Source organism: Trachymyrmex cornetzi, unplaced genomic scaffold, assembly GCF_001594075.2.
Source record: "Trachymyrmex cornetzi isolate Tcor2-1 unplaced genomic scaffold, Tcor1.1 scaffold830, whole genome shotgun sequence".
Lineage (NCBI taxonomy): Eukaryota > Metazoa > Arthropoda > Insecta > Hymenoptera > Formicidae > Trachymyrmex > Trachymyrmex cornetzi.
Genome location: NW_017300170.1, coordinates 61473 through 78148, shown reverse-complemented (window position 1 = coordinate 78148; position 16676 = coordinate 61473). Strand labels below are relative to the sequence as shown.

The 16676-nt window shown below is 31.8% G+C and overlaps 2 protein-coding genes across 3 annotated transcripts in view; both read left to right on the top strand.

The window, feature by feature from the left end:
• LOC108768979 (neuroblastoma-amplified sequence) overlaps window positions 1-11513 on the top strand; it is an 89908-nt gene extending 78395 nt beyond the window's left edge. Inside the window, exons 5-18 of one of the 2 annotated variants that reach the window (XM_018519714.1) lie at window positions 486-693; window positions 3694-3911; window positions 3964-4293; window positions 4406-4611; window positions 4699-4995; window positions 5785-6121; window positions 6246-6673; window positions 6754-7053; window positions 7139-7427; window positions 7549-7866; window positions 9316-9724; window positions 9824-10755; window positions 10835-10960; window positions 11035-11513. In XM_018519714.1, the coding sequence (XP_018375216.1) occupies window positions 486-693; window positions 3694-3911; window positions 3964-4293; window positions 4406-4611; window positions 4699-4995; window positions 5785-6121; window positions 6246-6673; window positions 6754-7053; window positions 7139-7427; window positions 7549-7866; window positions 9316-9724; window positions 9824-10755; window positions 10835-10960; window positions 11035-11310 (4674 nt within the window). In that variant the 3' untranslated portion in view covers window positions 11311-11513. Of the gene's footprint in view, window positions 1-485; window positions 694-3690; window positions 3912-3963; window positions 4294-4405; window positions 4612-4698; window positions 4996-5784; window positions 6122-6245; window positions 6674-6753; window positions 7054-7138; window positions 7428-7548; window positions 7867-9315; window positions 9725-9823; window positions 10756-10834; window positions 10961-11034 lie in introns of both variants that reach the window. The other variant, XM_018519713.1, reaches the window with a different exon arrangement.
• A 671-nt stretch (window positions 11514-12184) lies between these two features.
• LOC108768978 (hydroxylysine kinase) lies at window positions 12185-14437 on the top strand. The gene is made up of 2 exons (XM_018519712.1): window positions 12185-12636; window positions 13096-14437. The coding sequence occupies exon 2, from the start codon at window positions 13279-13281 to the stop codon at window positions 14362-14364; it is 1086 nt and encodes a 361-aa protein (XP_018375214.1). The 5' UTR covers window positions 12185-12636; window positions 13096-13278; the 3' UTR covers window positions 14365-14437.
• Window positions 14438-16676: the final 2239 nt, after the last annotated feature.

Here is a 16676-nt window from a genome sequence, read left to right as displayed (position 1 = left end):
AATATTAAATTGTGTAAAGTAATTACACAGTGATAATCATAGCACATACAGCCATTTACTTTATTAGGAACCCTATTTCTTAAAATTTACAAAGAAATAAATAACATCATTTTTAGAAATATTAATATTTATTCCCTATAGTTTAGATGATATTTATTCTTTTTCATTGTCATAACTTAACTAGTACTTAACGAAAAGTAACTTAATTATAGTGTTTTGGAAAGCTCTCGAGATGAGCTGTAAGGATGTGCAATGAGAAATAAGGGGTTCCATCAGAAAAATTAAAGGTGACCTTCACGTGACCTTCAGAGGACTATCCAAGGTCAAATCGATGGCACCATCTTATGTCCCCCTTCGAGTTACAATTTTTGTCTGAAACAGTTTTGTCTACTGGGTTTAATTTTCGAGATATTTGGCTGGATCATTTAAAATGGGACACCCTGTATATATGATATTATTTTTAAAAATAAATTTTCTGTTTTAAGGCTATCATAATAGCTCGATATTCAGGTTCTACTTCTGTCTGCTCTATGTGGAACTTAAAAAATCTATTAGGTGTTAGTCCAGAGTTTCTAGCAGGACAACCACAAATATGCGAGCTTAGTTTAGAAAAAGGATTTTTATGTTTAGATTGTGAAATCTTTGTTACAAGTAAAAAACGAAGTCGAGAACCCAACGATGGTCATTTGCCAGGTTTGTTTATATATTTATCGTTTACTATTCTGTATTTGCCCAATATAACTATCTTATGTATAATATTGTTATATATTAGCCAGGATTGGCAAGTAACGCATTACTTTGTTGAACGTTACCTTATTATAATAACAATTTGGTAATGACTGTGAATTTTTGTATGACAGTAATATTAACATCAGAGTTAGAAAAGCAATCGTTATTTGTAATGGATTGAAAAAGTCATTCGTTAATTAAAAAAATAACTCCTAATTTGTAACGTGTTACTTTTTACTCGTTACTTATATTACTTTTTTCAAAATACGAAATGTGATGTAAAAGTCTAATAAGAGTTAATAAACTATATAAAGTCTACATTGTTCGTTTAACAAAAATTTAATAAAATATTAAAAGAAACAGAAGAAAATAAGAAAATTAAACACCGCAGAGTACTAATTACATGTTTCGGCCTTATATTTAGGCCCTCTTCAGATGTACATAAATTCGAAACGCAGTAAAAATTGATGTACAAAAATTAAGAAAGCGATTCGTTACATAGTTAAATGAGTGTTGAGTCTGAGAAACAAAAAAATTGCTCGTCAATCGATTGGATGACAGGTTGTGAAAAAATTTTTCCATTGTTCTCAGATTCCAACAATTGAGAAAATACATGTCTAAGTCAAAATAATTAGTCAATAATTTAAAGTCAAAGGCAGTAAAAATTATTTTGTGTGTATCACAAATATATATGTATAACGTCCGATGTATAAAATGAAGAACCGTTTAACTCTCTCGACAGACACAATTGTACCCGTCGAGAGAGTTAGACGGTTCTTCATTATACATCGGACGTTATACATACAGGGTGTCCCAGTAACTCTGTTACAAGGCAATATCTCCGTTACCGTTAATGATACGCGAAAATGCCTAAGGAAGAAATTGTTTGGTTCGAAAGGACACACATTATGGTGGGAATTATTTCTTTCTCAAGGTTATATTTTGAGAGCCTTTAAAGTTATCAATATTTTTTTAAAGGACTACATATTTTTCTCATTATAGCATAATAGCTGAGGTCAAGACGAATGCAATGGCCTATAAAAATTTAGAAATTTTGAGGAATAGATGCGAATAATGAAATAAGTACAATTGAAAGTTTGGCATAGAAAAATTTATTGTAATAAGTGTTCAAAATTGTTTCGATGAACTTCTAAACATTTGTTAATTCGAGTATGACGGAAGTGTATTAAGTAAGAAATTTGTGTACGTATTGCTATTAACAGTCGTGTCAAAAAAGTGTGGTCCAATTAGATAGTCACCCAAAATACCACACCATACATTCAACGACCAACGGTGTTGAAACTGCACAGTTTGCATCAACCTAGGATTTACTGCCAATACGTACACAAATTTATTGCTTAATACACTTCCGTCATTATTAGAAAATGTTCCCTTATCCTTACGTCTGGTTATGTGGTTCCAACAAGACGGTGCACCGCCACATTACGCTCGTTTTTCTCGCAATGCATTAAATATTTTATATCAAAATAAATGGATAGGAAGAGGAAGTCTGACTCCTTGGCCACCACGTTCTTCTGATATTAATCCCCTAGATTTATTTCTATGGAGCTTTATCAAAGAGAAAGTTTTTTCGACAAAGCCTACGACACGTGACGACATGAAAGAAAGAATCCGACAAGCTTGTAATGCTGTAACACTCCAAATATTCGCAGATGTGCGACGTTCGTTTAATACTCGAATTAACAAATGTTTAGAAGTCCATGGAAACAATTTTGAACACTTATTACAATAAATTTTTCTATGCCAAACTTTCAATTGTACTTATTTCATTATTCGCATCCATTCCTCAAAATTTCTTAATTTTTATAGGCCATTGGATTCGTCTTGACCTCAGCTATTATGCTATAATGATAAACATATGTAGTTCTATTTAAAAAAATATTGATAACTTTAAAGGCTCTTAAAATATGACCTTGAGAAAGAAACAATTCCCACCATAATGTGTATCCTTTCGAAAAAACCAAACAATTTCTTCCTTAGGCATTTTCGCGTATCATTAACGGTAACGGAGATATTGCCTTGTAACAGAGTTACTGGAACACCCTGTATATGTATTCTGTATAACGTCCGATGTATAAAATGAAGAACCGTCCAACTCTCTCGACGGGTACAATTGTGTCTGTCGAGAGAGTTAGACGGTTCTTCATTTTATACATCGGACGTTATACATATATATTTGTGATACACACAAAATAATGTTTACTGCCTTTGACTTTAAATTATTGACTATTATTTTGATTTAGACATGTATTTTCTCAATTGTTGGAATCTGAGAACAATGGAAAAATTTTTTTCACAACCTGTCATCCAATCGATTGACGAGCAATTTTTTTGTTTTTCAGACTCAACACTCATTTAACTATGTAACGAATCGCTTTTTCAATTTTTGTACATCAATTTTTACTGCGTTTCGAATTTATGTACATCTGAAGAAGACCTAAATATAAGGCCGAAACATGTAATTTGTACTCTGCGGTGTTTAATTTTCTTATTTTCTTCTGTTTCTTTTAATATTTTATTAAAATTTTGTTAAATGAACAATGTAGACTTTTTATCGTTTATTGACTCTTATTAGCCTTTTACGTCACATTTCGTATTTTGAATATTAAGAGTCCAGGTATTTTAAATTTTTTATTACTTTTTTCAGTCAGTAACGCGTAATGGTGACGAGTTACTTTTCAAAGTGACTTTTCTAACCTTAGTACAACCTTAGCGTTTAGTTAGTTAACGTTATCGTCATAAAAAATTGCAACATTGTCATCAAATTGTTTACTGTAAAAAGTAACGACAAACTGAAATGTAACGTTTGCCAACTCTGATATATTAGCTGTACACATAGATCTCTTCATTAAGAATGTAGAAATTTATTATTTGTATGTAGATAATATAAAATCAATTTATTTCATTTTATAATAAATAGTTCTTTAATCTTATATAAAGAAGCATCATCTGAAAGTGAAAAAGATGATGATGAGTTGGAACCTGTTACTATATTAAATTATACTACGAATTTGGTACAAAGCACGTTGTATTCAATAACCGATATTGAAAGATTTCAACCAAGAAGAAAGAAATCGAAAGTATTGCATCGAACTTACAGGATTTTGGGTTTAAAAAGCACTACTCCGGAGGAGCTATACTCTAGAAAAATAGACATTGAGGTATGTGTATAAAGTTTTATTTAATTTGGTTATTGATCAGTCTTTATTTTAGGAATATGAAGAAGCTTTAGCTTTAGCGAATACATATAATTTGGATACAGATCTTGTATATCAAACCCAATGGAGAAAGTCAGAATTATCCTTGAATGCCATTGCAGAACATTTGAGTAAAGTAAGCAAAAGATCTTGGGTTTTAAATGAATGTGTCGTACGTGTTCCCGATACTATGGAAGCTGCAAGGGAATTATTAAATTTCGGATTGAGAGGCGCAAATCTAGAAACTTTAATAGCTATCGATATTTGCGATAACGACAAATTTGTAATTTCCGATATAGACGACGATTCGCAAACGCTAGATCAAATTACTGTAAGTTTAAGACAGGTAAGCAAGACCATATATGATAATATGTCTTATAAAATACATAATATTACTTACATATTATGTTATAAGGAAAAATTGTACAAATTTAATTCAATTTGAAAATCGGTAATAGGTACAGAAAGTCAATGAAATGCTTGAAAAAATAGACATAAAAAATTTATCTGAGGCCCAGAAAGATTTAATTATGTATCGGAGGAAACTTCTAAATCATTTAGACAAATTGCTCACGTATGAAATTATATTAGAGTCGCCATTTAAATACAAGAAAGAATTTTATGAAGAGTTTCGAAGGTTATCACCTATTAAAAATGCAATTAGGTATTAATATAATAACATATTTTGTCACTGATGTATTAAATACAATATTATGTATTTTTTTTGTTACAAATATTTTTTAAATTACAGATTTGCCAAAGATAGTGATTATCGAGCTGTTGAAATTATGTTTACCTATTATGGAGAAACTTTATTGCCTCATTGGTTAGCAATTATCAACTTTTTTCCCGAGACTTTGAATACATTAGATTACCAAAAATTGCTACCAGAATGTGATTCAGAAGATCAATTATTTTTATTAGATCAACGTGAATTACGACAAAAAGATTGGTCAGAAAAACACGAGTTTAATGAAATAATAAATTTCGATTTAGATGATCGAGCAGAAATATTATATGAATTGGATCCCTCATTATTAATATATAGGTAAGAATACTTTGTATTATACAGGGTGTCTCGATTTTAAATGACCAAACCTTGGGAGTGTGTAGGGAATCGATAAGTTAAGAAAAAAGTCCTTTAAAATATGCTTGTTTTTATTTTTTTAGAGAAGAGCGCAAAAAAAGACAAAACAATGGCTGCGTTCAGCAGGAAAAGCAGCTTTGCAACTGTTGTAAAATTCTTAGATGTAATTGATGTACATAATTATAATACATTTAGATCCAGTGAGAAACTAAGAGCAAGACCAATCATATTAAAGAATTTTACAACAGTTGCAAAGCTGCTTTTTCTGCTGAACGCAGCAGTTTTCATTTTGGTATTTATTTATTACTTATTCATTTACACTTATTTATTCACGTTGTCACTTGCATAATGTAGATGTTGTTCAAAATGTTGGCCTTTTGTAGCAATGGACGTATTGCAGCTCGTGTTGCAAACTGATCTGGTCGACGTAATAATTCACCGATTCGGCACTCTTCTGTCTGAAAATCGGCGCTTATACTCTCGCACTGCCTCTGAAGCATTGTTGTTGAAGTCGTACACGAAAATAATATTCCGAAAACAATATTTCAAAAATTACATCGTGTCTTTTTTCTGCGATTTTCTTCAAAACAAAGCAAAAACGAGTATATTCCTAAAAGACTTTTTTTCTTAGTTTATTGATTCCTTACATGTTCCTGAAGTTTGGCCATACAAATTCAGAACAGTATATGTTATCCGCATTTTTTCTATTTAGTATTTATATTATCTAATCATCAATTATTTTTCCTTTAGAAATACACAACTTACACCAGATTTATTACAAAAATGGTATAGGACTCGTGCTTATGAAATTGAAAAGAATAGCTCTTTAGTAGATAATGCTTTGCAGTTTGTTAAAATTGGAAAGTCTCATAATATTAAAGGCCTGGAAGATTTATTATTAGAATTGGAAACTTTAGATGATCTTGTGTACACAGTACATTTGGAGGGTATGCCGTTAGATAAATTAGAGAAAATAAGCAACATGGAGAAGATAAAACTTTTGATGAGTACATCAAATGAAGTAAATTTTGTTGAAAATATAAAGAATCTTTTACTGCCTTTTATTAAACGAAGGCATCAATATTTGGTGTGTATAGCAAAATTTAAGTCACTGAAATTATATGTATACGTATACATATAATTTCAGTGATTTAATATAGAATGATATTATTTTTATATAAATTTTACATAAATTTTTATACAAATTTTAGGGTGGAGATCTTCAGAAATTCTTACTAAGTGATTATCTAATTTGCTTAAGCAAAAACGATTTGACGTTTCCAGTTAAATTCTTTGAGTGTTTAACACAGACGCAGGACATTGAAATAATTGAATTGATAGATGATGTTGTTACTTTAGCTTTAGATTGTATATATGCCTGTGACGATCTTGATATGTATGAAAAAGCTAAAGATATCCTAAATTCGATATCGAAAGATTATGATGAAAAAAGGTCAAACGCAACACGAGAAGATGTACGTGATATGTCATTAGAAGAATGTGAAAGAGAACTGGATTGTGTTAGAATTTTAAGCAAATACGGTGTAAAAACAACGTTAAAATTTATACAAAAGAACAGAAACGTTCCTGATGTTGCTAGATCATTGTTAATTCAAACGGCAAGAAGTTTAAATAAAAGGTTGTGTTAAGTGTATAATATTTATAAATTTTTAATGATTTTTATAATAGACATGAGGGACAATGTATTTATTATTTCAGTTTGATACCTCCAAATGAAAGGGAATGGGCACAATTATTAAATGATATGTTAGAGATACATGGATTGATTTTTTCATGTATTGCTGTTGAAACCTGTTTCGAAATATGTGTTTCGGCCCGTTTACTTTCCAGAATTAAATGTATTATTCGTAATTGTGTCACCTTAATAGAAACCAAGAAAAATGAAAAATCTTTGTTAAAAGTATCCTATGAGAAAGCAGTTGACCTTATATTAGAAGCGTCCAAAGAATATTTTAATGGTTCAAGAACGCTTATCGATCCACACATGGACTTAGCTAAGTAAGTATCTCTTGTTAACATAATGGTAATTACATATATATAATAACTTGTTCTGAAATATAATCTATGTAAATAATTGTTCTAGAACTTGTTTGGATCTTATTGAAGATGATAACGTAAATATTAAAGAAGAATACGATCTTATTAAATCACTTCAAATACTGAATGAATTTAATATCGATATATTACCTCTTCAAGTTAGATTAATGATAGATAGATTAAACTTAATTGAACGCTGTTTAAATAATCAAAAAGACGCTTATAAAAATCAACAAAGATTATTAACGTTAGCAACTTATTTACGAATCGAAGAAAATAACAGTAGATTCCGTGAAGGAAAAATTTCGGAACTAATAGCTAAAAAGGCATTTGAGGTGAGATATAGTTATCATCTTGTCTACATTTTCTTATAATCTAATTTTAAGAGTTTTCTATGAATTGTAAAACGTAAAGATTGGTATAATATATATCATTATTATATTTCTTATTCCACAGACTGAAGATTATAGTACATGTGCCATGATATGTATGCAGTTAGTAGAAAATAATTATCTTCCTGCTTGGGAAATTTGTTTAAATTTGGGACGTTGTGATAATTATCAGAATTTAAAAATTAGACAAAAGTGTCTATGGTTTGCTGTAAATAATGGTCCTAGTGATATATTGGGTAATGTTTTAGAACATATGTATTTGTTAGAAATACAAATGCTACATAAGAATTTGGAATTGTGGATGCCCGTTGTGGAATTTGAAAATTCAAAAGATGAAGAAAGTGATACAAGCGAAGATGATTTTACAGATGCTATGACAACGGTAATAGTACATTGTGTAACGAGTGGGGTTTAATTGCCTATCGCGCAACCCGGGCGCGCATGTCACACTCGCTTCGCTCGTGCGCCAACGGCGCCCGCGTTGCGCGATAGGCAACTACACCACACGAGGTGCACATGCTATTTTTCATTACGAGTGCATTGTGCTAGTAATATGCTATATATAATTACAAAGTCGCACGAGCGAAGCGAGTGCGACATATGGGGCAGTACGTGGGGCGCAGGAAGGGGGGGGGAGGTCGGGGGGGGGCAGCCCCCCGACGAAAAAATAAAAAAATATTTCGTAAATAAATATTTAACAGTACAAAATTCTTTATTGCTCATTATTTTCAATTATAATTGTGAGATTATTACAATTTGAAATACTTAAATTTATGTTATTGCAATTAGAGATATTAATACGAATAATTTTAGATGGAGTGGATAAGTCTGTGTCTTTATTTTCGATTGCAGTAAATGTTCGTTTTTTATTATGTATTCTCCGTGTTGTTATTTGTATGAGCGCTACCACTGCGTTGCGTTAATTCACTAGTCTCGCTGCAGCGCAGCGTGGCGCTATTTTCCTTAATTCAACGCTTCTGCGTGGGGTTAGAGAAATAACTCAACGGCTTGAGTTATCGGCTATTTTTCCCACGCAAAAGCGTTGCGTTATGGGGCATATTACGTGCACGCGTGATGAAAAAGAAATTACTTTAATAATCTATACTAATTTTAATACTTTTCTTATATACATATGTATAACGCGAGATATAAAAAAAATCATTACTAGAAATTTAAAATGCCTATTACGGTCGAAGCTGGATCTTCGTTGCTTAAAATAATTCAATCTTGAATTGTTAACATATACTATGTATGTACTTGCATATATACCATATTGTAGTCTTTTCAAACTGCATGCCGAATTATTTTTTCGGACTAAATAAACGCAATTAAAACTACTTTAGCAATCGCGAATTAAACTGATAAGCAATTTAATAATTTGATGCTACTATCAAGCATCATATATTATAAAGATGTTAATATGTTAAAACTGTTAATAAATTTATTGCGAAAAATATTACCTAAATTTATTAACAGTTCTAACATATTAACATCTTTATAATATATGATGCTTGATGGTAGCATCAAATTATTAAATTGCTTATCAGTTTAATTCGCGATTGCTAAAGTAGTTTTAATTGCGTTTATTTAGTCCGGAAAAATAATTCGGCGCGCAGTGAACGCGTTTGAAAAGACTACAATATGGTATATATGCAAGTACATATATAGTATATATTAGTAATTCAAGATTGAATTATTTAAGCAACGAAGATCCAGCTTCGACCGTAATAGGCATTTAAAATTTTTAGTATTGATTGTGTTTCTCACATATATGGTCTAAAATAAAGATTATTCTTAATATTGTATAAAAAAAATATTATATAATTTATAGCCGCAGATAGAAACGAAAGAATTTGTTCCAAAAGTGTTGGAAACTTCAACAGGAATTGTAAAAAGTTCTGCTAACATCATGAAAGAATCTACATTTAGTTTAATAAGAAATATCAGCAATACTAATTTTTGGAAGTCTAGATTGAACCTTAACTTTAAAAGTGAATTAGAAACTAATGCATATAGCTTTGAAGTGGAAAACAAGAAAGATACCGATCTTCAAAGTTTTTCATGCTATTATGAATCCTTACACGAACTGTATAGGATAAGTGTTAATGAGACGAGTTACAATAAATATTCTATGACAGACGTAGAAAATACAAAATTAAAATGTTGCCAAGCGCTTTTAAGAATAACTATATTGAGTGAATCCTCTTGTTATGGACTAGAAATAAGTGACATTAATCATTGTAAGTATTATATTATTAACAATATATTTAACAAAAATTTAATCGTAAATGAGTTACATTTATGTAATGAAAATTACAAAATTATTTTATTAATTTCAGTGCTTTTAGAATGCGCAAAACACACTATGTCAAACGATTGGTTACTTAGTATAGCGTATCTATTGAGTTTAAACAGAGATCGTATCTTAGATGCTCAAACAATCTTTATAGATTTGCCACAAACTGAATTGTATATACAGACTGCGCTCTATTACTATTCATTAGAACTGTATAAGAAATTATACACTAATTGTGAAAAGTTATATTTATACAGTCCATTAGATTTAGTGAAAATTATGCTAGTTGCAGCACAAAAGTCTGAAGAATGTGATATTGTTAAAACATTACAATATTGGCAAAGTCATCTACTCGGTGAAGCACATATTACTAGTATGAAACAAGTGAAAGTAAAAGATATAAATACATTAGAACTGGGACAAATTACTACCCGTGTACATTCTGAAGAGACTGTGAAAATCTCAAAATCCATTAATGAAGAACGAGTATCAGTAGAATGTGTTGATGTTACTGATATTCCATCAAATTCCAAGGCGAATGAAAATCTGAAAATAGTTATTTCAGATGATATTGAGGCCGTAGAATGGACAGATGATTGGGGTGATTTTTCTGATGATAGCATGGAAGCAAATAACGATAAGAAGGATAAAATTAAATCAAAAGAAGTTTTACAAGAAGAAACCGTTCTTTCTCTTGATTGTATTATTGCTGAGTGTGAGACAGAGGAAGATCGATTTAAGCTATTTAAGAAACGGTTCAATCAAATCAATAATTTAGAGCAATATCAGGAAGTAAAAAAAATAATATCGCAGTGGCCGCAATTTAATATGCCAGATCATATCACAATAGATAATCATCCAGTTTTAAAAATGATGAAAGTGATAATTGCGCTTATAGAACCGAATACGACTGATTTTGAAAAACGAATATTAAAAGAGCATGAGAAACTCATTGAATTATTAGCATCTAAGAAGGTATTGTAACGAATTGCATTATTTCCTTTTTTATAGATAATTAAATACTGTACTTATTTAAATATATTTTATAATATAGATCCTCAAACAGTTTTTGAAGCTCGAACGAGATCACATTAGCTTTGTACAAAGCCTTTACATAAGATTATGCTCTCAGGACGTCTTGATGCATAAAGAAGCAGTAATTCTTATTAAAGAACAACAGGTTATTGTCGTCTGTCCATTCACCTACGAAAAGTTAACTCTTAAAATGTATATAACTTAATTTTATTTTTTCAGACTATTTTGTTACCACCATTAATACTGGAGAAACTTTTCCGAAATGATTTAACAGCATTGTTTAGACCAGACCACATTGTATACAAACAGATTATCGAATATGTTTTTGTAAATGAATCTTTAACCGGCATTGAGGAAAATGCAAAAATACTTATAAACGAATTAAAAAAACAGAAATATATATTAGAGGCTTTGCATATTATAAAATTAATGGAGAGAATATCACCGGTTTTATGCACATTCGATACTTGTTTTCAGCTATTAATACAGGAATGAATCCCGAACGTAAAAAAAAAGAAACTGATGTATGTTGAATATAAAGGGAGATTACAGAAAGGTATTTATTACAAGTAATTTCTCTGTTTTGTATAAAAATGTTTAAAAGACATACACATGTGATATGGAATTTAAAGTTGCCTCAGTTACAAAGTTTATTATATTTCATCGTAATAAGGAAAAAACGTAAGAAAGGCTGAAACAATTTTAAATCTTTTCGCAAAGCTTTTTATGACTATCTTTTGAAAGATTTATGTATCTTTTTTTGTATATATATATATATGTATATATATATATATATATATATGAAAGAATTTATTTGTAAATATGTTTAATTACAAATTGCGTTGTAAGGAATAAAAATCAATTTGATGAAGAAATTCAGATAGTCTCTAACTAATGTATACTCATGCCTTATCAATCCTTTTGTGAAAGAGTGGATTAGCCTTATCCAAACCAAAGGGAGTAAGCTCTCTCGATTCAATGTATCTCAAAGGTAATAACTGGGTAAAAACTATAATCCGACCGAAATTTCGGTTTCGATTTCAGTTTCGGTAAAAAATCAAAGTTTCGGTTTGTTTTCGATTTCGACCGAAAATTAAGAGAAAAATTAAGAGAAAATTTCGGTAAGTAAACCGAAACAGTATAAATTGCAACGTATTGGCGAGCATTCGAAAAACTATAATATATGTTACTGTCGGCTGATCGGCGCCAATTACTGCAAATCACGCCAGCGCTATTTCTTTTCTTTATTCCTTTTACTCGCCAGGTTGCCATATGTTTAGTGTCTGAAGTTCCTTATAGAACATTTCTTATAATTTAAGGAATAAAATAAGACATTAATAAAATTTTATTTTTAAAAAAGTACATAAATTTCGCATATTTTGACATTTTCCAATGACTCTGAAAATCATATGGTGTTTGTAAGATTTATCCAATTTCGGTTTCGTTTTCGGTTTCGGCCGAAATTGAATAAAAACTGAATATTTGTTTTCAGTTTCAGTTAGAGATAAAAAAGTGGTTTTGGTCGGACTCTAGTAATAACTCCGCAAATGCTATCTCCGTTGGTTTTATCGACTATGATAAGATTGAATCATTTAGTCACCGCGATACGTTATATCGTGCTGCATCGTGTTGTATGTTCAATTACCACTGATGTAAATATTGCGCGTTTGTACCCTCCAGTTGTGCTGAATGTCAACGATGATTGAGCGTGGACTACACTCCCCGCCACATAATCGCTTGTCTAGTTTAGCAAACTGTTCTGTACATCTGAGAATTTAGTTTGCCGCTTCCTTTGGTTGAATAAACACGTCCTTTAGTCGGGTGAGTCAATAATATTTACACATATGTCTGCGGCCGTGAATATCCGCTTACTTATTGCGGGTGTTATTTATAAACGTGTATCTTTGTATTTAAAATACTTTAAATTTCTTATTATCTTTGTTAAACCTACCGAACACAACAGTAAATGCTTTCTTTTACTTTAATTTGTAAAAAATATGTAATAAATTTATTTATATACTACTTCTTTGAAATAAATTATTCATTTGTTGGTTAAAATGTGTATATGTGTTTCACGTGCACTAAATATGTTTTAAATAAAATTAAAGTAATAATACAATCCAATTACCATTTGATAAGAAATAAATATTAAGCAGCCTTTGTTGATATATATATATATAATTTTTATTAATTACAATTTATTTTTTATTTTACTGATGTTCCCAATCAATTAATAAATTGTTCTCAACAATTCTATAGCTGTAGTTTATATCTGTACAGTTTAACAATTAATCAACTGAAGAACAAAGAAGATATTCCAGCCACGGCTTTGTTCGCTGTTCCAAACGCCGTTCTTCTTGCTTTCTCTCTTCGCTGCGCAGGGAACGTACATTTCTTTTTTCCATCGACCCGGCTTCCCCCTTAATAACTCACGGCTATTTTTGCGTCGTGCATCGCGACAATATGGAGTACAATGACACGCTGCTCATCCCAGGTCAGCATATACGCCCGCCTGTGACCGAGAAGACAGCAGTTGCACTGCTGGAGCGACTCTACGGTATGAAGGCGACGAGTGTGCGCGAACTGAACTCTTACGACGATCGCAATTACCACATAATATGTGATGGGATGACCGTGAATCCATATGCAATCAGCCCAGAAAAGGCCGGCTATGTCCTTAAGGTGATCAACTTTTTGGATTCTCGTAAGACCGATGTGATAGAAGCGCAGACAGAGTTAATGATTTTCCTTAATCAGCGAAATGTCTGCTGCCCGTTACCGATTAAGAATATGAACGGCATGTACTTTTCTTTGGAGACTCTGAAGAACGAGAATACCATGGAGAAGTATGCCGTGAGACTGTTGGTCTATCGTCCCGGTGAGTTATTGTATCATGTAAAAATAACCGACGAATTGTTGCGCAAGGTCGGCAGCTTCACCGCGAGAGTCGATGAGATACTCATGGAGTTCAATCATCCTGCTTTTGACGATCACAAATCATTGTGGATGTTGACTTCGGTGCCGCGAGTGCAGCAATTTACGTATGCGATCAAGAGTTCGTTGGATAAGCAGCTGGTGCACGACGTGATCATAAGTTTCCAGAGGGAGGTGTTGTCAATCACAGACCAGCTGGAACAAACGATCATACATGGTGATCTAAATGAGCACAACATTCTTGTGAGTTCCGACGGTAAAAACATTGTCGCTGTGATCGATTTCGGTGATTGTCACAGGACTTGTCGTATTTTTGAGCTAGCGGTAGTTCTTTGCTACATGATCCTACAAACAGCCGATGTAGAAATGGGTAGATACGTCGTGGAGGGTTACGAAAAGATCAAGAAACTGACCGACGTGGAGAAGAAGATTCTCAAGATCAGTGTATGCGCCAGGATATGTCAGAGTTTGATAATGGGCGCTTACTCGCACTTACACGATCCCGAAAATCAGTATTTGCTGACCACACAGAAAACCGGATGGGTGTTACTAAAGAGATTATGGCCCATGAGTCGAGAAGATGTGATGCAAGCTTGGGGATTGACTGTTTCCTAAACGAATAATATTGATCAGTTTGCCAAATTAACAAATTAAATGCTTAATTAAGGAATTAATTAAGGAACTAAGATTATTTACTGCTTAGGTTATACATTTTTCTATAAATATTTGAATGTATTTAATAATTACCTATCGGAAATAATTATGCAAAATTATAATTATTAGATTGGATCGGTGGAAATAGAGGTATTGAACTCAGAATATTTTATTTTAGCATCACATTTGATATGTCTATTGATTTCTAAACGTTATTAATCGGTAATAGTATTATTGAGCGTTTTCGATTGCAATCATTTATTACATTTATATACAGTCGAAACTAATTATCCAGACACAGATATTGCAAGTTTATTTTTCGGTACAACGTCACCAAATAATGTAATTTTTTAAGAATAATAGTATTTATTAGTGAAAAGTCTTTCCAGTGATACATTTTCATCACTAGTTCTAGTCAGAATTATATTTTTAGATACATGTACAGAATCAATCATAAATTAATAATAAATCTATAAAAAATATTCGCGAAATTAATTGATACGACAAAAATATTGAAAAAAATATTATATTGAATAATATATTGAGTTTTAATAGCGCGTGGGTCAACCCATAGCTTCAATAACAGCATTTAGTCTGTTTGGAATTGATTCTACAAGTTTACGGGTAACTTCAGGATTAATATTTTTCTATGCTTCCAGGATGATGACCTTTTCCAATTCCCCATGATTCCGTGGATTCGATTTTCACACTTCTGACTTGAGAACTTCCCACAAATATTCAATAGGGTTTAAGTCTGGACTCTGGGAAAGCCATTAAAGTATATTGATCTTATTTGTTTTAAAAAATTCCTGCGCATGACGAGAGGTATGCTTAGGGTCATTGTCTTGCTGCATGGTAAAATTCCATTCGATTCCAACGATACGAGCAGATTCTTTTAAATTACGCTTCAAAATGTCTACATACATATGTTGATTCTCATTGTACCATGGATAAATTCAAGTTTTCCTATTCCAGAAATTGCCATAGATCCCCAAAAGAGAGATTTTCCACCACCATATTTTACAGTCGGAATTAGATTTCGGATTTTAAAACTTTTAGTTTTACAGTAAACTTTTTTCTTTCCATCAGATTCGGACAGTTTAATCTTTGACTCATCTGTCCAGAGAACATGATTCAAAAATGATTGATGATAGTTTACGTATTTCTTTGCAAATTCCAATCTTTTCTTTTTGTTACCTGCTGAAATGAATGACTTGCGCCGTAGCGGTTGTTCGGACAATTAGTTTCATGACTGTATATATATATATACACACACAGGATATACAAAAAATCCCGAATCCCTTAAATATCTTGAAAAGTAAGCATTTCTGAGAAAAATGTTTCATACAAAAGTTAGAAGATTGAAAATGATCTACTGACCTTATCAATTTGACCTTGGGTGGCGCTAGCAAAGTCAAATCAAGGTCAAATCGATTTTTTTAAACGAAACATTCTATTTTTGATTTTAGAATCTATAATAGCTGATGTCAGGAGCTTTTCAAAACACTATAATAAAGCCTCTTCTTAATCAGTACTTTTCAAATTATGAGACTTGAAAGTTACAAAACCGCTGGCATTAGCATTACCTAAGGTACTCGTATTCCTTTTAATAATGCATATGATGTATATATACAAGGTGTCCAGCGAGACTTTTCTAATCCCTCACAGGAAGGTAGATGGGAAATAAACATAAAAGTTCTTTACCATTTAGTGATATCCGTAATAATAATCGAGATATTAAAGTTTACAATTGTACTAATGAGAGCGCGCCTATAGAAAGAATAGAAACGGCTCCGGGTATAGTTCGGCCCAGTTTGTCGAATGTCGTCAAACGATGGATGCGCCGGCAGGAGAGGCAAGAAGGGAAGCGCGCTGTTGCTTAGCGCTCGGCATCGCCGCTCAGCACTCACACGTCTCATCGCACCAAAGGCTCGCGTGATGGCCGCTACGCACATTCGTGATTACATTACATATGTAATAATAACATTGCAAAAATAGGACAAATACAAACCATAATACTTCGATGAATAAAAATGTCGAAAGAGAGAAAGCGATGAAATTTATAGAAATCTACTTAATTTCTATTGTAATCTGTCGCTTCTATAAATCGAAAGGAAAAAATTTTAAGAAAAAATTGGATTATTGCCGGTTCAGTTACCATTTTATTATCGATACGTTGATGATATTATTTTAACAGCTTCTTCCGATAGCATTGATGACATTCTTAATATTTTTAACTCATTACACACTAGATTACAATTTACTATGGAAGT

Coding starts and splice junctions, on each gene's coding strand:
- LOC108768978 (XM_018519712.1), top strand. CDS start 13,279: ATGGAGTACAATGACACGCTGCTCATCCCAGGTCAGCATATACGCCCG.